Source organism: Alternaria triticimaculans (assembly GCF_023758025.1).
Source record: "Alternaria triticimaculans strain BMP 0046 chromosome Unknown scaffold_4, whole genome shotgun sequence".
NCBI lineage: Eukaryota > Fungi > Ascomycota > Dothideomycetes > Pleosporales > Pleosporaceae > Alternaria > Alternaria triticimaculans.
In genome coordinates, this window is record NW_026055961.1 from 270,143 (window position 1) to 296,973 (window position 26,831).

Sequence of the window (26,831 nt, forward strand, 5' to 3'; positions counted from 1 at the left end):
CACGTCATGTCAATTCAGATCACGCACAAAGGAAGCAATATTGTCGTGAAGCATTTTTGATTCCGTTATCGCATGTCCACATGGCGACGTGTCAGTCAAAGGCAAGCCTCCACAAGAGGTAGCGAGCCGGTGTTAGAGTGACCGTCGTAATCGTGTTCAAGTAAACTCCCAGAGAACCCCAATGTGCCATTCAGGCGATTGACCAGCATTCCATAACATTCCTCAGTCCAGCACAGTCGTCACCTCCCGAAGTAGTAGTTGAAAGCTCGCGTGCCGCAGTCCGCCGTGTGACGTAGCTTGAGGGCCGAATCGCGCGGTGGAGTAGAGTGAGTTGCGAACCGGTCGGAAGGTTGTGCGTAGAAAACGTGTCGTTCAGTGATCATTTTCGTTCAGAACTGAGGTGGGTGATGCTGAGATTGAGGGGCGAGACGTTTATTTGCTGGGAGTTTGTTAGACGCGAAGAAGCGGGCGGTGGTGATGTGGTAGAACTTACGAACGAGCCCTAGTCTTTCTTCTCTTGCGCTTGAGACGGCGAACGCGCTTCTTCCTCCATTTGGCTCTCATCTTGTCGGCGGGCTGTGGTATGAGGTCAGCGGCTGCACTTGAGAAAGTAGAGGCGCCGGCGGGTGCAAGGACACTCGAAGAGCAACCATTGCGGTCAATTGAGTGTCGCCAGCGCCGCCATGGCCTGGGATATAGAACTTACATTGCTGTCGAGATGAGTGTCGTGAGTGTAGAACAAAGGTAGGAGCTCAGCGAGTCGAAATACCTAGGTGGGTGCGGGGCTCGCTTAGCTAGAACGGCTTAGCGCCCAGCCCTGAGGCAGGCGCCAAGCGTTCACGCGCGCCGCGTCACCTGCCTTACGTCAAACCTCAGTCGCGTCATTACCAACATCATTCCAGGGCAGTGTTATCGGCGGCGGAGGAGTGTTTTACGATGGCAGGCGAAGCAGTGGCATGGCTGCAGATCAAGGTCGGAGGTGATAGTGCTTATGGTGAGTCGATGTCCTTCGATTCATGATCAACAGACTAACGCATGCAGGAACGCACGGAGGCAGGATCGAGGTGTGCGGGAATGAGCAGTTCAATCTCGGGAGGGATCCAGAGCTCTGGTTAGAGCACTGTCTTCCTCGCTGTGATATGAGCTTGTTCTAATCCTACCACAGCCGTTACTCGTGGGGCGATGACCTCACCATTTCAAGAAAGCATCTTCGCATCCATTGCATTCTCTACGAACAAAACCCAATCGCTAAGATCGCACCGTTCGTCTATGCAACTGATATCTCTTCAAACGGCACTTACCTCAAGAAGAGTAATTCGGAGTACACGGCGTCCCAAGACGCAGGCATCCTGATGGGTCCCAAGAGTACCTTCCTCCTAGAGGAGGGGGATGAGCTTCGCATCTCAGAAACCGTCACCCTGATCTACTGCTCGAACACGCCGGTAGAGCTTGTGAAGTTGACCGACATCCAGGAGCGAGAGAGACAGACGTTTGCTTCGCGCTACCTCCTCACCGGTCGCTTGCTCGGCGAAGGTGGTAATGGCAAAGTCCTCGTTGGCATCAATCAAGAGACACAGCGACAACTTGCGTGCAAGATCGTTCGACTAGACAACATGTATGACACCTTGGCGTTGTCGAACTTACGTCTTCCTACCGGGAAGCGAGCGAAGCATCCTAAGTCAGTGAAGCAGCAACTGCCGACAAGGGTCACCAACTGTTTCCGCGAGTTTGACATTCTCAAAGACCTCAGCCATCCGAACATCATCACCATCGAAAAAGTCTTTCGGAGTAACAATACCATCTACATCTTCGAAGAGCTCGTCACAGGCGGCGACTTGTTCTCCTTCATCGAGTACAAGGAGGGCCAAATAGACAGTCTGCAGGCCGCGACTATTATCTACCAGATCTTGAACGGAATCAAGCACCTTCACGACCAAGACGTCGTACACCGAGATCTAAAGCCGGACAACATACTCATGTCGTCTCTCGAGGACAGTGCTCGCGTCGTCATCACCGACTTTGGCAGTGCTAGGTTTCTCCCAGGGAAGAGCAGCCAAAACCCAGCGAAGGCCAACAAGTACCAACGGATGTTCTCGCTCGTGGGTACCTTGGAGTACATGGCGCCTGAGATTCACAAGCGCGATAGGGCCATTCCAGCCGAGCACGGCTACTCAAGATCTGTCGACATGTGGTCCATCGGCACGATTGCAGCTACACTACTTACCGGAGACACAATGTTCACTGATCGCAGACACCCGGAGTACCACACGAATCCTCAAGCTGTGATCATGGGTCTTGCAGCAATCTGTGACCTAAGTCACCTGGACGATCCGCATCATCCATCGTGGGGCGGCGTCGGCGACCGACCGAAAGACTTTGTCAAGAATCTGCTTATAGTCAAGGAACAGGACCGAATGACAGCGTCGGAAGCTCTTGCGCATGATTGGTTCTCCTCCTACCACGAAGACCTTGAGGAAATGTATACGGACTCCATTGTAGATTGGGAACCTCGCGAAACGAGCCATGATCTGGTCGAGATCATTCCCAAGTCTATAGTGAACAGTGTCGCTGCTGGCATGGTCGGCGGAAGTCGGGTTCCAGCAACGACTTCACGCTACTTCGCTTTTCGCCAGCCTACAGACACGCTGCGGAAGCCTTCGTCCCAGCGCTGGCGTGCAAATACCCCATTGCCGTCCATCATGCAAGACCATGAAGCAGCACAGTTCGCTAGTCAATTGCAGGCTCCATCATACGACAACAGTGACCCATTCGATCAGAACGGACAGCGTCAATCACTCTCGGTCACAAGCGCGACTGGAACAGGTATGTATCGTTCACGTGAAGATGCAGATGATGACCACGAGGGTTCCGAAGCGAGCTTGAACGGTGTTACGAACGACTACTCACAGCAAGAACACTTCGAATATCTACCGCTACCGCCAGATCATGATTCCGTTTTGGTAAGCGAGACGCCCCTTGAGGTCTATCATCAACGACAATGGGCTGGGGATCAAGGCCACGATTCAATACTCGTATATGAGACGCCGCCTGAGTTTCTTCGCCAGCATACCTTCTCGTCGGACGGTGACCTACCGACCTACGATGTGCGGGCTTACGATGACGCGTCAAGTGTGCGCAGTGCAGCTCATGTCGTGGGAAAGCGAAGGAAGCTCTCGCACTACGCTTGGTGATCTCATCTTCTTGATCTTTAACTAATCTATAGCGCCACTAACGCTACGCAGAAGCAGTCATGGGTATTTAATATTATGTAGCTTTCTTACTAATGCCACGGTTATCTATTGTCAACGCGCACTTTCTCGCAGCCGCCTTACGCTGTAACTGCTAACATGTACCTAACCCTACATAAAGGGGCCTATATTAGAAGTAGCTTGTTTATCGTCGCGAGCGCTTGCTAGATGTTATCCTGCATGCTACATTAAATACTCTGTTGCTAACGCTAGTTAACAAACATAGCTTCTCCTAAGTTCCTCTACTACAAATTATTTAACTTTACGCACGTCTACGCGTCTAGTAGAAGGGTCAATCGCTTAATATGTACACGACAAAAACCTTTTAAAGCTCGCAACCAGTACTCTGCTCTCGCGAATCTGCTGCACGCATTTGGCTATCACTTAGACCGTGAGTGACCCATAATTAGCGTCCGGAGCACATTGTGGCTATTTTCGCCTTGAGCATCGCGCGGATGTTGTTACTGTGGAAGACTCAAAAAACGGCAAGAGGCTTCCCGGGGTCATCAATTGTGTTGCTGCTCGATTTGACGCTAGCCGATCTTGGACTAGTGTCACATTTCCCCCGGGGCCTGTCGTTCCTTCCATGCCTTCCAGTCAGCCCCTCCGATCGTTCCATCCATGGATGCTCCATGTCACCAGCTAACAGCCACTAGCTACATGCCTCACTCTTGATGTCGACAATCGCATCCTTTCGGTGCTCTCACGTTACATTACCATATTGCTATGGAAGGCTGACCAGGGCTCACGGGGCCATGACGCGTCCCCGACTTTCAAGGCGTTCCCGCGGGATTCGCACGCATCACGACGCATCAATCACGCTATATGTATACGAGCACTACAACTACCATTGAGAAGCGGGCATCATCTCTATTGATCATAGAATCTGCATCGCTGCCCAACATTGAAGTCGGAGCGCCCAAGATGACAGCAGGCTGAAGCTCTTGTGACCAATAGAGCGCGCCTCATTCTGGAAGCGAGAGAGTCCTCCATCGTGCTGCGCCCGCTACTCAGCGCCACGAAGGTTACACTGTGAGGGTGTTTAGACACCGTGCGACTATTCGCATCTCCTCTACATACCTTGTCGTGGCCTGAGGATCTGGACTCTACATACCCTGGCCACACCGGCCTGCTACTTACACACCCGGTTTCCTCTTGAAACCTACCATAATCATAACCCCAACCTTCAAATCACGATCACCCCTTCCAAGTATGGTCACACAAAGATTCTTATGTCCGCATGCTGCTAATACTGAACGTAGCTGAGAACAAGAATGAGACCCATCAAGCGATCACAGCCTACCAGCGACGCAAGTCCGCCATGGGCAGGCATGAAATTTACTCAGCCAGTTGACTCAGATGCCCTACACGAGCTCCTGAAAGAAAAGTACCCACAGTGCAAGACTTTGCGGCAGCGCAAACATATGGCCGCCATAGATTTCCTGAGGCTCGAACTGGAGTCGATGCAACATGAATCAACAGAGTCGACAACAGGAACATCATGTGAGACCCAGGCACTATCAGCACTTGATGCTTCTAGGCCAGGTGTCGAAGAACTGGCGGCGCTTACGCATCGAAGAAGCGTCTCACCTTCGCTGTCACGGAGCAGCTCGTATCGCTCTCCTGTACACTTAGATGACCATATACCACAGATCGGGGTTGGCCAACAACACGTATTCAGTATTGTGGATGGATTTGCAACGCAGCCGAAAAAGAAGCGCAAGATGACGCCTGCCGAACGATCTGCTTACAAGACTACGAGAAAGGTCGGTGCTTGTGATAAGTGCAAGCGACAAAAGGGCAAGGTATGAGACGATTTGATGCGATAATAGGGCAGATTTAACAAGATGTAGTGTACCCATGTCATCGGAAAGCTAGTATCGATGGCAAAACCCTTGCAGGAGGAAAAGGCCGTTTCGCAGAGGTAAGAGATTGTGATAGGAGTCAGCGTTTGCGGGCAGGATACTAAGACATTGTTGCAAGACTTAACGCAACACTCCCGGAGTCGATGACCGCCTTCAACGCTGAAGAACCTGCTCGCACTCACCAGCAGACCCAAGAGCTTTCACAGCAGCAACGCACGCCTCTTCGAACAACACCAACAACACAGTCGAACACAGTACCCGGCAGCCCGCAATGGACTCAGGAGGTACACGGGATGCAGGAGGACAGTCAATCAGGGATGTCGGGGTACGTAACTTCCCACATGACTGGACCGTACACAGAGGCTCCACAAACCAGCCAGGACGATCAATGGAGCAACCAAACCTCATTCGTTGGGCCAGAGACATTCCAGGCCAATCATTGTGGCTACAACAATCCACTGGACCAGAATGGGGCCCCATCTTCGTTCTCAACCTTTCCAGGCCTCTCTCCAAGAGAGGTACAATATCCACCGAATTTGTTTGATCCGTCCTGGAACCAATCCATGGACTACTTAACTGGTGAGGCTAACCCCAGGTGACCTTCTACGAGCATCTAGAGTTTCCTGCCATTCACTAAGCCATGATGACGATCGACCTTACTTATCAACACGCCTCAAAGGCTCACGATACCCCATCCGATAGTCTGGGAACTTGTGGCCACCAGAAGATCCAAGTAACCCAGGGTTGTGCCTCACCGAATCGTGGAGCCGTTGTACGTATAGAGTCTGTGCTCTACACAGCTTTTCATCTTGCGCATGCTTCTTGTCATACAAGAAGCTTCCTTTGTTTTTCATGTCTAATGCAGGATTGGACTCCCGGGCTCTCAAACCACGGACAGAATCTCGGCGACCAGCATTTCCAGCTCCATCGTTCTTCCGAGGGAACAGGAGCGGCTAGCGGAGATTATGATAGCCTGACCAAGGTTTACTACTCCAACCTTAGTTCCCAGGAACTGAGGGGGAGAGGGGGGTATGCTGCCATGCAGAGGACTTTATATTCTCGTTTCACACGGGTACGTTTATGCACTAAAAGTAAGCAGCTAACGCGACGATGAAGATGCTTGCATCGGTCGATCTCCGTCCATTCCCTTTCCGTTCACCATCTTTCATCTTCTCAAATAATATACGGCCGACCGGCTTCTCCTTTAGGCTTTGGTCCAGCGTCGTATTGCCGGCACCACTAGTAGGCTTAGCACTACTAGCATACCGATTGCATGCTCGCTGTGGAATCCGCCTTGTCTTCATTTCGGTAGGAAGTTGCCATCCACGTCCGCTCACGGTCTCCTTTGTCATGTCGCTAGATATACCTAGCCAGAGTCCAGACCGGGTTCTTCTTTCTACACGGCCAAAGCAAACGATACAATACCTCAAGATGCGCACAATGTCTGACAGTCTTTACAGAACCCCAACATCAGTCACGCCTGTCAGCTCAGAGGCGCCATCTCCGATCACGAGTACGACTTCTTCTCCTGATACTCCCGAGACAACAGTAACGACACCAACAGCGACAACGCTCGCTTGATCACCGCATCATACGTTTTTACGATAACGATTATACGACACGCCTTACGATTTGATGTTTTATGTTGATTCTTTTTCGATTTTTCAACTCAATACATTCGCTGCTGACGCTGGGGCCTGTTATTGTCATGGACTGAACACAGGCTACAATGAGCCATAGCGGAGGAGGAATGCATTGCTACTGTATTTATTCAATTCAAAATGCAACTATTTCTGAGACACTTGGCCTGAGTGGCTAAACATATTGATTCATTGAGAAATTCCCATGATGGAGCACAGCTTAACTGTTGCAGCATGTGTGGGACTCGGATTACTGAAAGTGGTTTGGTGATGACAGCATTCTGGGGGAAAGCGGCCAGGGCTTCCTATCCCGAAAGGGCAATGGACCTCGGCCCAATCACGAAGGCTTGGTGCAACCGGACACCAACCTCGCATGCGCTGGAAGCTGAACGCCTGCATTGCTCTTTCACGACGGCACATCTGCTATACACTTTACCGCTACACGATTAATTGGACTACGACGACCCTCACGCTACGCATAGCCGCATTGACGCACCCGTGACCTCCCGGAACGCAGCGTTATCTCTGGTCGTGTTCCGAGATTCCCCACACGCGACGCCTGCTCCACCCCCGAGTACGCGGGCTGCATAGCCCTCTCAACCATCACCATGATACAGGGCACGCGTCGCTGGCTCAGACGCAACCGCACAAACTTTGCCATCGGTGCCGGAGTGCTCGGCGCGGGTTATCTGGCGGGGCAGTATGTCCTGGGCAAGCTCGGGGAGGCGAGGCAGCGCATGAGCGATGATCGCATCGCCAAAGAGAAGTCCGCCTACACCGTGTCCATCACATGACATGCTCTAACGACAATGCAGTCTACGCCGCCGCTTCGAGCAGAACCAGGAAGACTGCACCTTCACCGTCCTCGCCATCCTGCCCACCGCGACCGAGAACATACTGGATGCCATTCCCGTCGAACAAGTGCTGGAAGAGCTGCAGAGACAAAAGGCAGAGCGCCTATCGCGGAGTGTCGGGCCCAGCGAGATTGCCAGTTCAGCGCCCCCGAGTGTAGCAGACACGACTGAGGATGACGCACGGAGCTCGAGTCTCCAAACGGATAGCTTCATCCATGCCAGCCAAATCGCTACAGAGGGTGACAGCAGCACGGGCCCTACCGAGGCTATCCCAGAAGTCAGGGAGGACAGGAAGAGCAAGAAGAGCAAGGCGCAGCTATGGAGCGAGATGAAGATCAGCTGTGAGTACCGTCGTGTCGGCGTTGAGACTTGACATACTGACGCGACCAGCCATAACACGCGCCTTTACCCTCATCTACACCCTCTCTCTCCTCACGCTTCTGACTCGCATTCAACTGAACCTCCTCGGCCGCCGAAACTACCTCGCCTCCGTCGTCTCGTTAGCCGCGCCGCAGTCGACCACCGAAGGCGCAAGGATCAACTTGGAGAACAACGACGACGACAACTTCGAGCAAGCATATGGCAACGACTTCGAGACCAACCGCAGATACCTCAGCTTGAGCTGGTGGCTACTACACAAGGGATGCATAGAGCTTATCGAGAAAGTACGGACCGCAGTCAAGGACGTCTTCGGGCTCGTGAACCCAAGAGAAGAGATGACCTTGGAGAGACTGTCGGAACTTACCCTGGAAGTGCGCAAGAGGGTCGAAGGTGCAACAGAGGAAGAGCGAAGGTATGACCCGCATCTCATCTCAAATGACACCCGCTGACCCCTCACAGAACATGCAAGTGGCTCACGTTCCTCCTTCCACCGCAAGACCAGGAAGACTACGTCCTCCGCGAATCCGGCATGACCTCGTCCTCCGAGTCCACATCACCCACGACAACAACCTCTCTCCGTCGCCTTATCGACGAAACCTCTGACCTCATCGACTCGCCTGCCTTCACACATGTCCTCACACAGCTCCTCGACGCTGCCTTCTCCCACCTCGTCGACGTCAAGATCTCACAGCTCTCCTACAAGATCCCGCCCATCTCTGATAACCACGCTCGTGTGCAGGAGATCGTTGGACACGACATCAAAGCCAAGGTTGCGAACAGCTTAGCCGTTTTCTGCAGACAAGCGCACAGCATTGGTACCGGAGCCAACAATGAGTACCTAGCTGCTATCGAAGCTGTTGGTGGTCTTGAGGCGTTCGCTGCTGTCGTCTACTCCAGCAATTTCGAGTACGAAAGCCCAGAGGCTGCTGCTGTGTTGAGTCAATCTGCTCCTGCTCCTGTCGAGCTAACGGCGCCGAGCGTGGTGCCTGAGGTTGCAGCTTTACAGGATGTACAGGAGGCCAAGTCAGACGATCCGTTTGAGAGCGCCTGGGGCAAGGCGCTGGCGAAAGAGGATGGGAAGCAGTTTTAGGGGATTGTACGATTGGTGCATGTGGGAGTGGCCGTCGCGACGTAGGATTCTTGAGATACCCGTAATTTGAACCTGTAACACTATATTTCCCCGTTCTCCATTTCACACAAGATGTGTATATCCTAATTCCGATAACACGCGTTGTGCCTTCCGGCCTCGGATTGTTGAGTCGTGACGTCAGAGCCATGGTGGGACCTGTGAACACCTCCCAACCACATGTACCTTCCAATATCCCTGCCGGTATCCCCCTGAACCACCAATACCAAGACACAATCATCGTCGCAGAGCCTCCCTGGTACTCACAATGGCAGACGAACAAACTGCCCCCCAAAGCAAAAACGCCTACGTAACCCTCCTCACCCGCCCCAGCTACCTAGCCGGCGCAATCCTCCTCGCCTACACCCTGCACAAACACTCCCCTTCCACCCCGCTCATAATAACCTACACCCCGGAGACCTTACCAGAAACCTGCATCAACGCCTTCAAAGCCGAAGCCGCTTACTCAAACATAATCCTGCACCCCGTGGAACACCTCCGCCTGCCAGAAGATGGAACAGAACACGGCATGGTCGCCGAGCGCTTCATCGATACATGGACCAAACTGCGGGTGTTCGATTTGTGGGATATGCCTGGAGGGGGGTTTGAGAGAATTTGTTGGTTGGATGCTGATATGATGGTTTTTTCTGATCCGTCGCCCTTGATCTTCAACGAAGAAAACGACGCGTATCTCACCGGCGGTGATGGCATGCGTACAATGGCCGTACACACCTGCGTCTGCAACCTCGACCACGACTCCTGGGCCCCAGCGGAATGGAACCCGCAGAACTGCGCGATTGCCAAACTCACCGCACCGGATCAGCTAGCGGAGGTGAAGCCGGAACCATACACATTATCCAACTTCAACTCTGGGACTTTTCTCTATCGGCCCAGCAAGGAACTGTCTTCTTTCGTGCTGAACAAGTTCGAGGAATTGGGCAACACCAAGTTACGCGCTATGAAATTCCCCGACCAGGATTTCCTCAACGAAGCCTTCGACGGGCGCTGGAGCAGTTTGAGCTGGAAGACGAATGCGCTCAAGACGTGGCGGTACTGGCATGAGAATATTTGGCGCGATGATCAGGTTGCTGTGCTGCACTATATCGTGGATAAGCCGTGGGTGGCGCGGCTGGACGAAGATGGCAAAGCGGGGTATTTGGGTAAAGACGGTGTGACGCACGGGTGGTGGTGGGATGAATTTGAGATGTGGAAGAAGCAGAGGGAGGCGCAGGGAGAAAAGGACTTACTGGAGATTGTGGGAAAGTATGCGGCGAGGGAGGATGGGGTGGTGGATGAAGAGATGAGGGCTGTGGGGGGTGGGGCGCAGGATTTCGCGAAGAAGTGGCCTGCTAAGGATGGGGAGGGTGCTGAGGGAGAGAAAGAGGAGAAAGAGGCGAAGGGCAATGAACCGCAGTTGTCGGCGGAGGCTCAAGAGAAGGCGGAGCAGTTTGGAAAGATTGATGCGCCGCAGGGGAAGATGTTGGGGGAGAGGGGGCATGGCCGTGTTGTTAGGGGTGGGAGGGGATTTGGTGGAAGGGGTAGGGGGGAGGGGTGGAGTGTTATGCAGGATTGAGGGCCGTACAGACGGTAGATTGGAGTTCTCAAGAGTGTGACAGACGGCTGTAAAAGTAGAAAGGGTAGACGGGCGGGAGAGATTCAACATGGTCTAAGTAGAGAAAATGATAGATAAAAGCATGCTGTAATCATGAACAATGAAACGAGGAGGCTAGAGCACGTGGTGATATAGTCTTGCATCACTTCTCGCATACATATTCTAGATCAATCATATATATCCCTACTATCATCCCATATTTCGGAAATCCGAACGCTGTGATTCAATCCCATATCAATAATTTAAACGCAAGCTTTTAGATCAATACTCTCCCCTTCCAATTCATCTCCATAACCAGGTCCCATTAACTCGTAAGACCGCACCCTTGCCTATCTACACCCCGACCCCCCATCTCAATCGTAATCTCCTACATGAGATCAATCAGATTCACGCCCTCATCCTCGTACTTGATGATCGGACGACCAGTCTCCTTGGCAACAGGCGACGCGACGTTATTAGCAAGAACGATATGTCCGTTGTGTGTCAGCGAGGGGCCGCGGAGTTCGGCGGCGAAGGTCGGGCGGGGCGGAGGCATCTTGATGGCGGGTTCTTCGCGCTTGTGGATCATGTTGCTGTTGGTGTTGCCGTTGATGCCGTTGGGATGACCGCCGTTGGGGCCGTTGGTGTGGCCGTTGACTTTGCCACCCATCCTCGGACTCTCCTCAGCAGCTTCGATCTTCCTATCAGGAACGGGGTTGCCTTTTTCAGCAACCATCTCCTTCTGACCAACAGCCTTCGCAGTCGCTTGCTTGCTGTCCTCAGTTTCCATGCGACCGAGAAGAGAGCCAATGGTGTAGAGGTTGTGAGGATGATTGGCATCATACAAGAAGTCCAGCTCCGGATCATCCCTCGCGATAAGGCCCTGACGCACTTTACTCAAAGTGACCTGCGTACGATGACACGCGCCATATCCCTCGAGAAATCCGCGCTGGTGCGATTCCTTGAGTGCTTCTTTACGGCCCGCTTCTTTACCCGCGCCAAACCCATCGTTATACGCCTCCTCCGCAACCTCATCAGCTTTCTCATGAGTGATGGAGTTATCGGCGAACTCGGCTTCAAGTTGCTCGCGGGCAATAGCTTTCCAGTTTTGCTCGCGCATTTGTTGGGCTGCTTCGCGAAGACGGAGGGCTTCGATCTTGATGTTGAGTTTGCCGTTCATATCAGCCATGGCTTTCTGCGCATGGAGTTCAGCTTCGCGGCGGGCGTGTTCCATCTGCACGGCACTCATCGGTCTATCGCCGTTCTCTTCTAGCGCGTATATGAGCTGCTTCTGGCCTTCAGAGAGATAGACTTCGAACTGTGCGATCTTCTGCTCGCGTTCATCGAGGTCACGCTCTCGGGCTTCGACTTTGGACTTGAGCGTAAGGGTTGTGGCTTGGTCGCGGAGGAGGTTCGTCAACATGACGGATGATGCGGCTTCGACCTTGTGTTGCTGCTCAGCTTCGATAGACTTGCGGAGACGCACGCCCTTGTTGCGCTCGGCATCGAGTTCGTTCTTTAGCTTCATGACCTGTGCGTTCATGCGGACGACTTGTTCGCGATCGCCGTGGTCGCCTCCTCGGGATCCGTGAGAGTTGAAGTGGAAACGAGCGCGCTGAGCATCGTGGAATCGAATGACCTCGTTTGGCGACATGATTTGCTGTATAGGTTAGTTTTAAGTACATCCAAAGGCTTGTGGGACTGCCTACCCTCGGGTCCGGAAGGCCGAAAAGGCGGGATGGAGGCGACTGGAAGTCAGGGCGCATGTGTGGGGGTAGACTATGAGCTGGCCTCGAAGGCTTCGGAACCTCGATATTCGCGTCTGTGTCGGTCTTGACGTCGCTGTCCTCGGCTCCGGTGTCGACGTCGGTCTTGGTGGCCTCGACATGCAGTCCAGGGGGCGATGCCAGAGGAGCTTCCTTCTTGGCGATTTGAGATGCTTTCCTTCACATTAGCAGATGACTTTGGTGATGATAGTGAGACATACCAAGCTTTGACTCCGCCTTCTCGTCAACTTGCTCTTGTTGCTCTTGCATAGTCACAGAGCTCGTTCCAACTGCGCCGTCAAGGTCTTGCTCTATGATCTCTCCATCTTCAAGAGAGGCAACACTCCTGTTGTCTTCCGCAACAAGCTTGGGTGAGGGGAAGGGGGAACCAAGAGTCGCGGTCTTGACATCTGTTGAATCTTCGATAGCAACTTGCTCTTGGGTACCAATTGGCTTCTCGACGTCGGGCGCAGACTTTCTGTATATGACAGGCGAAGGATCGAAGTCCAATGTGTTCTCTTGACTACAAACCTCTCCTTCTTTTGTCTCTGTATGCGCAGCGGCTGTCTTGATGTCTGCGGGCGACGCGGTGTCTAGAAGAGTGGCCTGGTCGCTTGTAGTCGCCATGTTGACGACTGTTCACGGGTGCGGTTACTCGAACTAGTAGTACCCAATTGCTTATTGTAGTTGAGTGGTGAGGTAAACGATGCCGCTGATATAGGACTGGCTTCAGGACTGATCGAGCAAGTAAAGGCCAATGAGTGATGTCGATACGATACCTGACCAAGGTAGAGAGTGGAAGAACGTAAGTCTATAGCGGTAGAATGTCTGACTTATATGGATATACAATCGCCTGGTGAGGGGCGCTAGCACGTGGAGGTTCATGGCCGCAATGGCCATCACTAAAGTAAAGGCAGAATCGTGTCGTCAGGCCGACGGCGGTGCAATAGAGGAAGATCCACATGCGCTCTTCCAATGAATGTTTGCATCCGCGTCGCGCAACGTCACCGGAGCTTGGCTACTAGGAGGACATAGGCCTATATAAGCCGATGTGTGCGTTTGACAGTGTCGTTTGATGCTTGCTAGTGCGCATGTCGCGTCCTTCAGTACCTGATGTTGTCACCGACTATCGCATTCTCAACGATTTGCAGTACGCAAAGCGCATAGCCATTCAACAACTTCTACCTGAAGGCTTCGTGGACCCAGTACCGCTCCAATACTTGCTCATAACGCACACCAATGTCAAAGAACGCCTTCGTAGTCTCGGGCGCCGCAGACAACTCGAACTCAGCTTGGAAACTCACGTCTTCCAAGCTCAGATCAGATGTCCTGCATTCCACGACGAAATCCCGCAGGACAGTCGATGTATCCAAGCTCTTGTATCCCGCCCGATATCGGCTTTCAACACCAATCAGCATCGTGAGGCTTGTGAGAGACGGTGATAGCAGCTCGGCTATTGGGGGCGCGTTCCTCGAAAAATCAGCGTACGGAGCAGAAGCACCGAGCAAGCCGTTCTGAGATATAACCAACTTGCTCAAACGTTTGAAAGGTCGAAGAGTGCCGAGAGGTTCGAGCGGTACCATCTCCACGTAATCTTCGTCTAAATTAGAGTCCGAGGCCTCCTCCTCTGATCGGAATATGATTTCACGAATATCAAGATGTAGATATTCAAGCGTGTCAGCGTGTCGTAAAAGGCTGGCGTACAGGTCGGATGGCGACCTTTCAAAGTCCTCCATAGGCATCCATGTACAGACAACATGTTTTAAGCCTTCACATGCAGATAGAATACTGGCCATCGCCTCTATCACGAGGCGACATGAGGTGATTTCGAGGCGCTGCAGCGTTCGCCATGAGCCAAGCTGAGGCATCGATGCTGGCGATCGTGCCACGACGCTACGCGCTCGGAAGTCGGTGAGCATGGGCGCCGTCGATACCACGGAACAAATTTGATCGAACGAGATGGTTTTGGCGTCGAGTCCGTAGTGTTGGAGAGTCGTGTTGACGCACAATGTTTGAAGCTTGCTAAAAACATGTTCGGCTCCTGGATTGGGCGTAGGCGAAAGCGTTGTTTCCCGTCCAGGGACAAAGTGTCTCCAGAAGGATCGCTCATGGTCTTCGATATTCTCGATCGACAAGTGTTGTAGGTTGACCGCCTGTTTGACAATGTCGGCTAGCATGGTAAGGTAATGTTGTGCGATGGTGTGCGGAGGTGTGCTGTCGTTCTGCAACTTCTTGTCCATGCGTCGAATCTCCACGTACTTCAGATACTTGTGAAGTTTCTCACCCGAGCCAGAGGAGTCTAAGATTCTTTCGCGAAACAACTGGAGAGGTTCGGTGCCATGCTCGGCGGCGGTCCCTATGAACGAGGCGTACAGGATTGGGGTAGCAATTCGCCTTAGACAACGAGATGTCAGACAGAGACTGCACAAGGCCAGCCTGCGGTTATGATTATCGGATTGACGATTTGCCTCTATCGCCACGTTTTTCTGGTGTTCGGTGTACCTGAAGAGCGTGTCGTAAGAGCGAATGGCGTCGAGATGTGTGATTATTTCCTGCCCCAGCTCATCTGGCAAGCCCTCTAGCGACGCGTTTTTGGAGCTCATGGTCGATCAGTGTATTTGGCTGCTTGACGTGCGTGTAAGTGAGTGAATGCAACTAAATTGAGGTTTGCTGTTGCATGAGCGCAGAGATAAAGGGCGTCGTGGAAGTTGACAGGGCGTTAGGCTGCCACGCCGCTAGCTCATAAGAGGAAAGGTATTGACTGTCACCCGTGGACACACCTAGGCAGGCGCCAGGGAATACCGACAACTCCACATCACGATAATTACACCTGGGCTGATGTGTACGTTGACAGGCAAGACTCACAAGATGTTGTTACATTGTTATGGGTATATCGCAAGCTCAATCATATCCTCCAATCAGCTCACACCACTCTCGTCGTCTTCCCCGTCTCGACATCGTAGATCCACCCGCTGAACCGAATGTTCTCTTCGATCGCTTTGATCCGCAGCCATTGTATATCCTTCTTGACTTGGATCTCCAGATCACGGAAAGGCCGGAAGTCGAGGGTCTCCACCTCTCTCGCGGCTATCTCTCCCCTCTTCTTCATGACCACGGCTTTCGCAGTCGGGTTGTCGAATGTGAGCATGCCGCATCCGGTGTGCTTTACAACGATGACTTCTCTTGTTCCAAGCAGTTGTTGGGATATGACGATGGATCGGAACGCGTCGTGTACACAGCCGCCGGCGTTGCGGATTACGTGGGCGGCTCCGAGAGGGATGCCAAAGGCGGCAGTTGGGTCGATGCGCGCGTCCATACATGTTACTGACGCGTCATGTTAGCGGCTGATGGCTGGAAATGTGGTTGCAGGTGCTTACCGATGGTGTATCTTTGACTGGGTGGTAGTGCTAGATGGCCCTGGTCGAAGGAAGCAGCATACGCCTGGTTCCCGAGCTCGAGGTTCCTCTCTCCGTGCGTCGGCATTGTTGGTGATGATTATGGTAAGGCGTAAGAGGCTATGATGGGTTTACTGCTGGATGCATCGCCATCCCCTGCGACCTTATATATCGCCATGTCGCCGTCCTGATTACTACGATACGCGCCGGTTGCTTTTCGCACCTGAGGAAAGTTGCGGCATTGCGGGGGTGAATTTCGCCATGTTACTGGCCTGATACAGTTGGCGTTGATACAGGAACGACATGCGACAGACGTTACCGCAGCTGCACGTCTCCGGCAGAATGGCATCAACCCAAGCGCGGTTTCATTGGTCATCTCGACAAGGGTCCTCAGGCGGATCTCAGGCAAAGACGGCAAAGGGTGGGGCAACCCTTCTAGCGTGTCGCATGCGCATCTTCAGATGTTCCATTAATCCCGATCCTTCATTCTTGCTCCCACAAGGCGTCAATGCTTCTCTCTGTTAAATCTACTCTTTACCCTCTTGGGTTCCATGCTCATGTAATTCGGCATCTCGACTGAATCGCGCAGAGGATAGCGTTCGGCCTGACTCAAGATATCCGAGACATGAAGAAAGATGGAGCCGCTCATCAAACCCGGATAGTGGATATACCTTCCAGGAGATAAGAGACGGGTTACCGGACGAACTACTGCACACTTCGAATTGCCGTTGCCGCGAAGCTGGCATCAGACGCCACTCCCCGATGGCGCAGTAGAAGTCTGACAGACCAACACCAAACGGCCAATGTACTGCGCGTCGTAGACAATTATCCGTCGGACAAAGCATTTCAAAATCCAGGTGTCATTGCAATGGCCGTTCTGTATAACGAGATCATTGTCGAAATACCTAGGTATCAACACTGGAGGAGCTAGGCCTGAAACGGAATAGCTTCCAAGACCATCACTCCAAGGACAACGTCTGAATCGCCATGGTGCTCCGACCTAAGGAAGACATCTATAAGCCAAGAAGCGCACCGAGTTTCTAGGAAGAAGTCGTTAGATGGGGTGGAAAAGAATAACAATAATATTCACAACTCCAATCCGCACGCTTCGAGACTGGGTATGACGCTGCGAGAGCGTCATGCCTTACAAATCAATTCAGGGCCTCTCATGAGAGCATGCGTTCCACCGGATACATGTATTTCATCTTTACCTCATACTAGACCTGCTGTTTCTCAATCATCGATCCATCATGGTCTTCCCGCAATCCCCAGCCATCGACAGCTCGCGCTGGCATCAACGAATCGCGTCAATCACCACGACATCCAACGAACAGATACGCCTAAACTACATCGAATGCCCACCCACATCTTCTTCAAAAACGAAAGGCGTCATACTCCTCATCCACGGCTTCCCACAGACATCATACCAGTTCCGGCATGTCATCACGCCGCTATCAGATGCCGGCTATCGCGTCATCGCGCCCGACTACCGTGGCGCCGGACAATCCTCAAAACCCCTAACGGGCTACCAAAAGACGCAGATGGCGGAGGACCTGCACATCTTGGTTCAAGAACACTTTGGAATCAAAGAGAAGATCAATGTTGTGGGACACGACATCGGTGGCATGATTGCGTTTGCGTATGCATCGCGCTGTCCCGATGATGTAGCTAGCGTCATTTGGGGTGAATGTCCGCTACCCGGTACTTCGTGCTACGAGGATGTCAAAGGCACTCCCGACGTTTTCCACTTTGTTTTCCACCAAGTGCCGGATCTCCCAGAATTCCTGATCGCGGGCAAAGAGCGGGAGTATCTCAAGCACTTCTTCGATAAGATTTCGTATAACAGTGCGGCTATTTCGCCTGCTGATCTCGAGCATTACGCGCTTGCGTACTCGCAACCTGGCGCTATCAGAGCGGGACTGGAGGTCTATCGTGCGTTTGAGAAGGATGCGGAGGAGAATAGGCAATGGGTTGCTGAACATGGGAAGGTTAAGGTGCCGTCGATGCTTATGAATGGGGAAAAGTTCATGCTGGCGCAGTCTGCGGATGGTATGGCGAACGAGTATCATGAAGGCGCGGAGATGGTGACGATCGAGGAGGCGGCGCATTATATTGCCGAAGAGAATCCTGAGGCATTTGTGAAGGGTGTGCTGGAGTTTATTGCTAGATACTGAGCGCACTCAGATCGTAGACAACTATCTAGGTACACTGAAATTCGACTTCCACATCAATGTCATATCGACGTCGTGATGGAGCTTTTAATAACGAAACGTGCACTGTTCACCACCGCGACTCCAGCCGCAGAGACCCCTAGCGACTACGACCAGTCTGGATCAACGAGCGGGTATGCAACCTCAAAGGGCTGTCTTAGCAGATGGTTCTCGCCTGCAATCCATATCGGCTTAGACCCAACGTCATACGGTAGTTCATTCTCCAAATACGGTCGCTGTGCAAGGCGCAGGGTTTCACCTAAATAGACTTCCTTACAAAAGCGAGGGAAATTCGAAGACCCGCCGAGTCGGCTGATGTATATGGCAACAGAGAACTCAGGATCAAACTTGTGCCTGCATGCCAGATATGCGGAGGATAGCTCTTTGCGCTCTGGCGTACGTTTCAAAGGTAGCTGTATGCGGAGTCCCGCGTTTGTCATCTCGTAATTTGGCATCAGGTCTAGACGGTAAACCAGACTTTGTGAATAAGCCCATGGCTCGTAGCTTGCCCCGTTATAGAAGCATGACACACTTGGCGCTAGCATGTCGCCGTTGACTGCCTTTGATTCCCAGACGAAAAGAGTATGGTCAGTACTTGTCCGCAGAATTTCGAGCTGCAGCCGTCTGAATGCGGTGCTTCTGCCCTCTCCGTACAAAGTTGCCATGTTCACGCCAAAAATACCCATTAAGGAGTACGCTTCGTCTTCCGGTCGCGTCGTGACTCTTTTCGCCGCCCACGACATCTTCTCGGATACGCCCACGGTACTAATTCTCCCTCGATCTCTTAGAACCTCCTCGGCAATGTTGGAGGCTATAGAAATTTGATGGCACAGACCAGCTTTAGTGCCGATCTTGTTCCAGCTCTTCGTGTAGAAGGCCAGCCTGAGCGGGGCGATTAACTCTTGCAAAGTCCACCCTCTCGAAAACCATGCTGATCTGGAGAATGTTCCATCCGCTCCGAAAAAGCTGCCGGGCTGTTTTTCATCGAGCTCCACATCGTCCAAGTATGCAATGCACCACTCTGAATGGGTATAGTAACTGTACATCGAGTTGATGGCTTCGGATAATTCGGCGCTGGAACTCTTGTCGATGCAGCAAGTATCGCTCCAGAGATAGCTAAAGCCATGTTCAAGCGCAAGTCGGCACGTCATCTCAAGCTTCGCGTAACCTCTTTTGCTGCGTGCAATACTGCGGTCCACAGCTATCATGTCATCGTAGAGAACTTCTTGCTCGCGCCATCGGTGTGAAAGGATCGCGTATGGGGGGACGTTGCTTCCTACAAACTCCGAGAACGAGATCTGTAGGGCAGGATCGGGGGTATCATTGGACTCAATATGAAGGAGCCGCATTGGTGCGTGACTAGCGTCGCTAGTATGTAGATAGCAATGATTATCGGGTGGCACACGTTTGTATCATTGAGAAGGTCGAGGCTGGGCAAGGGTAAGTGCGACGTGTCTTGTGCCTCTTGGCTAAGCGGTTCGAGCTCATTGGACGCCTACACGAGACCAATGGCGGGCACACACGGCACGTACAACATGAAAACATCCCGACTAGACATAACAGTCCTCTTGTAGTCGCGTGAGCACTACGGTACTCTCACATCGAACTTCCCTGTAGCCTCCGGTTTCGAAAGCACCCAAAGTATACCCTCATCAACACACTGATCCCAATGCTCAGACGCCTTCAACGCTTTCCCAAAGCGCCTATGACCATGCGGAACGCCCTTGAACAGCGTAGTAGACGTCGGAACATTAGCCTCGGACAGCTTCTTCGCAAACAACAGCCCCTCATCGCGCAGCGGGTCCAAGCCAGCAATACCAAACACCGTAGGAGGAAAACCCTTGACCTCCTCTTCCGTCGCATTGACAACATTCATCTTCGTGTCTTTGAGATCTACATCCCCGATCTTCAGCAGCTTGGTAAAGAAGTCGATGGTTTTCTTCGGCAAAACCGGTGCATCTTCGTTCTCAACGTAGGATGAGGTTGAGGGGTTGAGCAGCTTGCCTGGCCCTTGATCGTAGGTAGCTGGGTGGGCGAGCATTGGGATGATTAGGATCTGGCCGGCTATTGTGGGTAAACCTGCGATGTCTTCGCTCTTTCCAAGGTGCTGCTCTAGAGTCAGGGAAGCAGCTAGGTTGCCGCCTGCTGAGATGCCGCCGACGAGGACTTGGGATGGATCGCCTCCGAGCATGTCGATGTTCTTGTGCAGCCAGACGAATGCGTCATGAGTGTCATTCCAGGCGGTTGGGAAGATGTGTTCTGGTGTATGGCGGTAGTTGACATTCAGCACCAGAGCCCCAGTCTTGATCGCGGTTTGCGCACATAGCGGGTCCTCGCTACTCAGCGATCCTGTCTTATCGTCAGCCAACAGACCTTGATACATCACAAGCCAAACGTGTTACCGAAGATGAAGCCTCCACCGTGGAAGTACAGGTATACAGGAAGCTTCTCGGATGCATCCTTCTTCACGGATCGATAGGTTCGAGCTTCGATGGTTGAGCCATCGCGGGTCGGAATGGCGTGATCTTTGGTCTGGACATGTGGTGCGAACAATTGCTTCACCTCTGCAGAGCGGGCTTCTCGCTCAGAATTGACCGCATTACGCAGAACGATTGGATCCAACGAGATGTCGAAGGTCCGCGCGGGCAGTGTCTTCTCCACTGCCAACCATTCTTCTGACGGTCCGCCGTACTGAGAGAAGTCCATTGTCGATTTGATGAGAAAAGATTTGCTGCCTTGAGTGGAGGGCTTGAAGCGATATGTATCCGAGATGTAGCCAGACTTCGTACGAGCCTAGCATTGACGCGTCGAGTCCCCTTCGTCATATCTGCGCCCGGTCGCTAGCGTCACCCCGCAATGTGCCGAGGTCCTCACATGCATGCCACCAACACCACGTTTGCTTTTTTGGAGCTGCTTGTCGTCGGCGCACCATCATTAACCTAGTCGCTTCGATTCTGGTATCATTGGCTCGGAGATGACTATGTGCTCCAGCTTTTGAACTCGATGATCCAAATCGTCATCCGCAAACACCAGCCAGAGATAACGTCATATACCTGAGTCCAACAAGATGGCTACAGTGTCGTCTGAACCTCCACCACGCGGACTCAAAGGCAAAGTCGCGATCGTGACCGGAGCAGGTTGCGATGGTGATGGAATTGGGAACGGGCGTGCGATATCGATCATGCTCGCCGATGAGGGCTGCCATGTCCTCTGTTTGGATCTGAACATGGAGTGGGCTCAGAAGACTGCGGAAATGGCAGCTTCAAAACCGCATCGCGGAAGAGCTATCGCGATTCAAGCCGATGTCACCAAGGCCAATGACTGCGAGGCTGCAGTAGCCAAAGCAATGCAAGAGTTCGGCAAGCTGGACATACTGGTGAACAACGTCGGTGTCAGCGGTGCATCAGGAACGGCGGTTGATGTCGACATGGAAGCTTGGGCGAAAGGACTTGAGATCAATGTGAGCAGTATGGTGCAGATGGCGAAGTACTGCATACCGGCTATGCAGAAGAACGACGGCGAAACGAAAGGCAGCATCGTCAACATGGGTTCCGTCGCTGGACTCAAGGGCGGCACACCGCATCTTCTGTATCCGACCAGTAAAGGCGCGGTGGTCAACATGACCAGGGCAATGGCAGCGCATCACGCACCCGATGGTATCAGGGTGAACTGTGTCTGCCCGGGCGTACGTTCTTCATTCCTGCTGCACAACAACAAACTGACATGATATAGATGCTATACACGCCCATGATGTATGCAGGCGGCATGAGCGAAGAAGCCCGAGAAGCGCGAAAGAAAAGAAGTCTGTTGGGTACAGAAGGCAATGGCTGGGATGCAGCATGCGCTGTAACCTTTCTGAGTTCAGATCATGCGAGATGGATAACGGGTGCAGTATTGCCCGTGGATGCTGGCGCAACAGCCGCAGTGGGCATCGGTATGCCAAAGAGTGCCAGTGTCAATGGCTAGAGTATGGGGGAGATGGGGTTAGATGGCAGGCAGGAGATGATGAGGTTTCGCGCAAAATGGGAAAGGACCTCGGCACATCGGCACCCGACGGCTCATTGGCTTGCACAGGCGTCACAACGCAGCCTCAAACTCCCGACACCCCTTCGTGTACTTATCGCAACAACTACACAACACTACCATCCCCACATGGCATCAGTCGTACACACGTGATGGAAGTCTCGTAGTCTACATGAGGAAGGACCATGTGTGGGGCGGAGGGCTGCCCGATGCGCATACTCATTTGCACCAATCGGAGCCTTCTACAGACATTGAGCCCAGCGGTCCGCTCCTCTAGTCCTTTCTAGTTTTTGCGCTGCACCCCAGATTTCCGCTAGAGATATCTTGGCTCTCCAGCAGTCATGGTGGTCATTCGTGGAAAGCCGGATGATCACAAAATGTAAGTCGTGGACGGAAGAACTGGGGTTGTGGCGTATACCTTCAATCTTGTTGCGGCTCAATATCAAGTGCAATGTCAGATCTCTTATAAGATGGACTGCTACGAACACATTAAAAACTACCAGTTCAACTGCAGGTTTCATCCTCTCTCTTTACCGCCATGAAGTTCCTCCAATCGCTCAGCACATGCGTGCTCGCACTCTCTTCCCTCGTCAGCGCAGCAAGCTTCAGCAACCCACTCAAGCAAAAGGATGGCTCAGACCCTCACATCGCCTACACCAATGGCTACTACTACATGATGACGACGACATGGACGAACCTTTCAATCACGAGAGCGAAGACGCTTGGAGGCTTGAAGACAGGGGAGACAAAGGTTGTCTGGACCGACTCGAACCCTGACAGATGCTGCAACATGTGGGCACCTGAGCTGCACTACCTCGATGGTGCATGGTACATCTACTATACTGCCGGCCGCAGTGGTACCGACAACCTGGATCTCCAGCGCCCTTATGTGCTCAAAGGTGAGAGTGTTTCATCGTACAGATGATGAGTAATCTAACATTCGCAGGCGGTGCGGACCCATTCGGGACATACACCTACCTCTCTCAATTAACAAACGTATGGGGTATTGATGGCTCTATCGTTCGTTTCAGCAAATGGGGCAACTACTTCACCTGGTCTTGCTTCTCCGGCGCCCTTCAGTCACTCTGCATCTCACCCATGACCTCGCCTGGCAAACTCGGTGCTACCAAGATCCTCTCTACACCTACTGAGTCGTGGGAAACCAATGGTAGCCCTGTGCAAGAAGGCCCAGTTGCTATGTACCACGGTGGCAAGACCTACATCGCTTACTCGGCAAGCTTCTGCTGGACACCCAACTACAGCTTGGGTCTGCTCACATGGAATGGCTCGGGTGACCCGGCGCTCAGTGCGAGCTGGAAGAAGAGCGATGGGCCTGTCTTCACCAATGCCAACGGCAACTACGGGCCAGGTCACAACGGGTATGTTGAACAGTCGATACCGCGCGATATCTATGCTGATCACGATGTAGTTTCTTCACCAGTCCCGATGGCACAGAGATCTGGAACGTTTACCACGCTACTGCTATCCAGACTGGTGCCTGTGACGGCAACAGGTACACGATGGCGCAGAAGGTCAACTGGAACGCCGATGGCACGCCGAACTTTGGAACTCCTATCAGGCCAGGCGCCACACTTGCTGGACCTTCTGGAGAGTAGATTGTCGATCGTAGTTGGCCTACGATGGAAGCTCTTCTTGTATATATTTGACGTTTCGCATGGTTGAGATGTACTAAACTTTGTTCCATATCAGAATAAAAGTCGTGCCACCGTTTGCGCAAACTACTCGTACCACTCTTCGTATCATGCCGCATATCTGAGCAGCGATTGGAATATGTGATCGTCGTTGTTACCAGGACAACTCTACCAAGGATGACTGGCCCCAAGCTTGGATCGAAGTCAGCTCATGTCGCTGCATAACAGTCGGTGATGGGGGCTGGGGACCGAATCGATAAACTGAGCTGACCGGGCCGGAGCCGAAGGCGCGCCGATCATCTGCCTTGCTGGGCACGATGCATGCCCTGGTGGAGGTGTAATATGCTTAATCTGGGAGGCGAAGACACGACATGCTGATGTAAGAGTAGATTATGCCGCTGGATGCGTACACAAGATGGCAGGTAAAGGTACAGGTGATAGTGTCGGATGACGTCGGGGATGCACGAGTCATGGAATCTGCAAGGTCCCGCACGTGCTAGCGTGTCCCGCGCCAACATGCGTCAGCTGCACCCCGGACTCCGCTTCTGGCCAACTCTATCGCCTCCGCCTCCCTCCGCTCTTCTTCTTCTTCTTCATCCATCATCACGGTGTTCAGCTGGCTGGCATCATCAATACTCTCATCAATCTCCAGCTCGATACTGCCAGCTCAGCTATTCAATATGGCTGCTGAGAAAACACCGCTCGTCGCGTCGGACGCGTCTGCACCCGTGCAGCCAAGCCACGTGCAACGCTACTCCAAACGTCAAGCGGTAGGAAGACTGTTTGCCATCGCCGCCACTGCTACGCTCATACTCTATGGAATTCCGCAGGGTATGTGCATCGTCACGTTCAACCGATTCGCGACTAATTGACGTCCAGTCGACTATGAGCCGACCGGCGACTATCCAGAGGAGAGCGAGCTATGTCTGACTCCAGCTTGTGTGCATGCGGCCTCAGAGGTTCTCTACAACCTATCGCCTCAGTACAAAGAGCTTGATCCATGCGATGACTTCGAAGAGCTTGTCTGCGGTGGCTGGAGAGACCGCCATGACTTGCGAGCTGACCAGGGAGATGCCTTTACCGGCACAATCATGTCGGAGAACTCACAAATGCTGCTTCGCCACATTCTCGAGGCTCCTTACCCCCAAGACTCCGAGGTAAGTGCAACCTTACTATTTAGATTAATCCCGACTAACTTTTCTGTAGCATTCTTACTTCTCACCCATGCAGCTGATGTCAACTGCCAAATCCGCCGACGAGGAGAACTTTGACAAGATGAGAGCGGCCTACGACGCATGCCTCAACGAAGACAAGATCAAGAGCATTGGCGCCGGGCCTTTGAAGCAGGTCCTTGACGAGATCAAGAAGACGTGCTCTGCCATCGCTTCAGACTCCAACTCGATCAAGGACACTATCCTTCTTCTGGCCAAGTACGGTATCACTGGTCTCGTTTCAACTGGCACCGGTGCCGACGACACCGACCCGGACACTGTTGTCGTGTCTGTTGGTGCCCCGTACAACTTCGGATTGCCTTCCAAGGAGCGCTACGAAGACGAGAAACTCGTTGAGAAATACCGTGGTGTCGCTGTTGAAGTTCTTAGCGCAATGTACCCCGACCAGGACAAGGCTGTATTTGAGGGTATCATTGATCTCGAAAAGAAACTCGCGGCAGCATCTCCAAGCGAAGAAGACCGCGAAGATGTCACGAAGTCTTACAACCCATTCTCGATCGACGACGCGGCTGCGATCGCTCCCGAAATCGAGCTGAAGGCGCTTCTCGCAGGCCAGGCTCCAGAGGGCAGCGACATCAAACGCGTCATCGTCACGACCCCGAACTATCTGAAGGAACTGTCAGTAATCCTCGCAGCTACATCCGAGGATGTGCTCCAGGCCTACTTCATTTGGAAGGCCGTCCAGTCTCTCTCTGCTTACGTCGATGCGGATGCTGTCAAGCCTTACCGTCGGTTTGTCAATGTCCTCGCAGGCAAAGACCCTGACTCCGCTCCTGAGCGATGGCGATCATGTGTCAGCCACGTCGATAACGGACTGGGCTGGATCTTGAGCCGCTTCTTCGTAGAGAAGGCCTTCTCCGCTGAGGCAAAGAATTTCGGCGATACCATTATCACAGACATCAAGACCGAGTTCGCCAAGAAGTTGAACGCTGCTGAATGGATGGACAAGGATACTGCGAAGAAGGCTGTCGAGAAGGTGCACAACATCGTCCAGAAGATCGGCTACCCCACCAAGAGCCCGAACATCATGGATCCGCCTACGCTTGAGGAGTACTACGAGACCGTCAATGTTTCATCAGACGCATTCTTCGCCAATGCACTTGCCATGCGCCGCTTTGAAGTCAAGGAAGAGTGGTCCGCCCTTGGAAAGCCTGTGGATCGCGATCAGTGGGATATGTCTGTCCCAACAGTGAACGCCTACTACAACCCTCCCGGCAACGAGATCGTCTTCCCTGCCGGTATCATGCAGTTCCCAGTCTTCGACGTCAACGTACCTGCGTACATGTCCTACGGTGCTTTCGGCTCCGTCGCTGGTCACGAACTCAGTCACGCTTTCGACAGCACTGGTCGTCACTACGACCAGAACGGCAACCTCACCGACTGGTGGTCCAACTCAACAGTAGAGGCGTTCGAGCAGAAGGTCAAATGCTTTGTTGACCAATACTCCAATTTCACCGTTCCCGGCCCCGACGACAAGCCTCTGCACGTCAACGGCAAGCTCACTCTTGGCGAGAACATTGCCGATGCCGGTGGTCTCTCCGCGTCTTTCCAGGCTTGGAAGCGTCGCTCGGCAGAGACGCCCAACCAGAACCTTCCTGGTTTAGACCACTTCTCGCAAGAGCAGATGTTCTTTGTCAGTTACAGTAACTGGTGGTGTGGCAAGACCCGCAAGGATACTGCCATCAACCGCGTGTACACCGACCCTCATGCGCCTAAGTGGGCTCGAATTCTGGGCACCATGGCGAATTCGCGGGAGTTCAGGGAGAGCTTCCAGTGCAAGGTCAAAGAGCCTACGTGCCAGCTTTGGTAGATGGTGGCGGTTTGGGATGTACTGGCTTGTACTTGCCA

General features: G+C 52.9%; 10 protein-coding genes across 10 annotated transcripts; 7 read left to right on the forward strand and 3 right to left on the reverse strand.

Moving 5' to 3' along the window:
- Nucleotides 1-936: 936 nt before the first annotated feature.
- J4E78_003706 (uncharacterized protein) lies at nt 937-3,191 on the forward strand (the record flags this gene model as incomplete). Its single annotated transcript, XM_049364343.1, has 2 exons — nt 937-1,004; nt 1,166-3,191. The coding sequence occupies 2 exons, from the start codon at nt 937-939 to the stop codon at nt 3,189-3,191; spliced, it is 2,094 nt and encodes a 697-aa protein (XP_049223421.1).
- A 4,170-nt stretch (nt 3,192-7,361) lies between these two features.
- J4E78_003707 (uncharacterized protein) lies at nt 7,362-9,078 on the forward strand (the record flags this gene model as incomplete). The annotated part of the gene is made up of 4 exons (XM_049364344.1): nt 7,362-7,519; nt 7,569-7,948; nt 7,998-8,400; nt 8,448-9,078. 4 exons carry the CDS (start codon nt 7,362-7,364, stop codon nt 9,076-9,078), a joined length of 1,572 nt encoding a protein of 523 aa, XP_049223422.1.
- Nucleotides 9,079-9,382: 304 nt separating this feature from the next.
- On the forward strand, nt 9,383-10,687 carry J4E78_003708 (uncharacterized protein; the record flags this gene model as incomplete). Its single annotated transcript, XM_049364345.1, has 1 exon — nt 9,383-10,687. The coding sequence occupies one exon, from the start codon at nt 9,383-9,385 to the stop codon at nt 10,685-10,687; it is 1,305 nt and encodes a 434-aa protein (XP_049223423.1).
- Nucleotides 10,688-11,093: 406 nt separating this feature from the next.
- On the reverse strand, nt 11,094-13,098 carry J4E78_003709 (uncharacterized protein; the record flags this gene model as incomplete). The annotated part of the gene is made up of 3 exons (XM_049364346.1): nt 11,094-12,365; nt 12,415-12,644; nt 12,693-13,098. The coding sequence occupies 3 exons, from the start codon at nt 13,096-13,098 to the stop codon at nt 11,094-11,096; spliced, it is 1,908 nt and encodes a 635-aa protein (XP_049223424.1).
- A 2,296-nt stretch (nt 13,099-15,394) lies between these two features.
- J4E78_003710 (uncharacterized protein) lies at nt 15,395-15,954 on the reverse strand (the record flags this gene model as incomplete). The annotated part of the gene is made up of 2 exons (XM_049364347.1): nt 15,395-15,795; nt 15,849-15,954. 2 exons carry the CDS (start codon nt 15,952-15,954, stop codon nt 15,395-15,397), a joined length of 507 nt encoding a protein of 168 aa, XP_049223425.1.
- Nucleotides 15,955-17,116: 1,162 nt separating this feature from the next.
- J4E78_003711 (uncharacterized protein) lies at nt 17,117-18,040 on the forward strand (the record flags this gene model as incomplete). The annotated part of the gene is made up of 1 exon (XM_049364348.1): nt 17,117-18,040. The coding sequence occupies one exon, from the start codon at nt 17,117-17,119 to the stop codon at nt 18,038-18,040; it is 924 nt and encodes a 307-aa protein (XP_049223426.1).
- Nucleotides 18,041-19,661: 1,621 nt separating this feature from the next.
- Nucleotides 19,662-20,782, reverse strand: J4E78_003712 (uncharacterized protein; the record flags this gene model as incomplete). Its single annotated transcript, XM_049364349.1, has 2 exons — nt 19,662-20,425; nt 20,479-20,782. 2 exons carry the CDS (start codon nt 20,780-20,782, stop codon nt 19,662-19,664), a joined length of 1,068 nt encoding a protein of 355 aa, XP_049223427.1.
- Nucleotides 20,783-21,257: 475 nt separating this feature from the next.
- On the forward strand, nt 21,258-22,042 carry J4E78_003713 (uncharacterized protein; the record flags this gene model as incomplete). The annotated part of the gene is made up of 2 exons (XM_049364350.1): nt 21,258-21,740; nt 21,809-22,042. 2 exons carry the CDS (start codon nt 21,258-21,260, stop codon nt 22,040-22,042), a joined length of 717 nt encoding a protein of 238 aa, XP_049223428.1.
- A 595-nt stretch (nt 22,043-22,637) lies between these two features.
- On the forward strand, nt 22,638-23,715 carry J4E78_003714 (uncharacterized protein; the record flags this gene model as incomplete). Its single annotated transcript, XM_049364351.1, has 3 exons — nt 22,638-22,998; nt 23,046-23,478; nt 23,529-23,715. 3 exons carry the CDS (start codon nt 22,638-22,640, stop codon nt 23,713-23,715), a joined length of 981 nt encoding a protein of 326 aa, XP_049223429.1.
- Nucleotides 23,716-24,431: 716 nt separating this feature from the next.
- J4E78_003715 (uncharacterized protein) lies at nt 24,432-26,793 on the forward strand (the record flags this gene model as incomplete). The annotated part of the gene is made up of 3 exons (XM_049364352.1): nt 24,432-24,582; nt 24,631-24,908; nt 24,958-26,793. 3 exons carry the CDS (start codon nt 24,432-24,434, stop codon nt 26,791-26,793), a joined length of 2,265 nt encoding a protein of 754 aa, XP_049223430.1.
- Between the last annotated feature and the right edge of the window lie 38 nt (nt 26,794-26,831).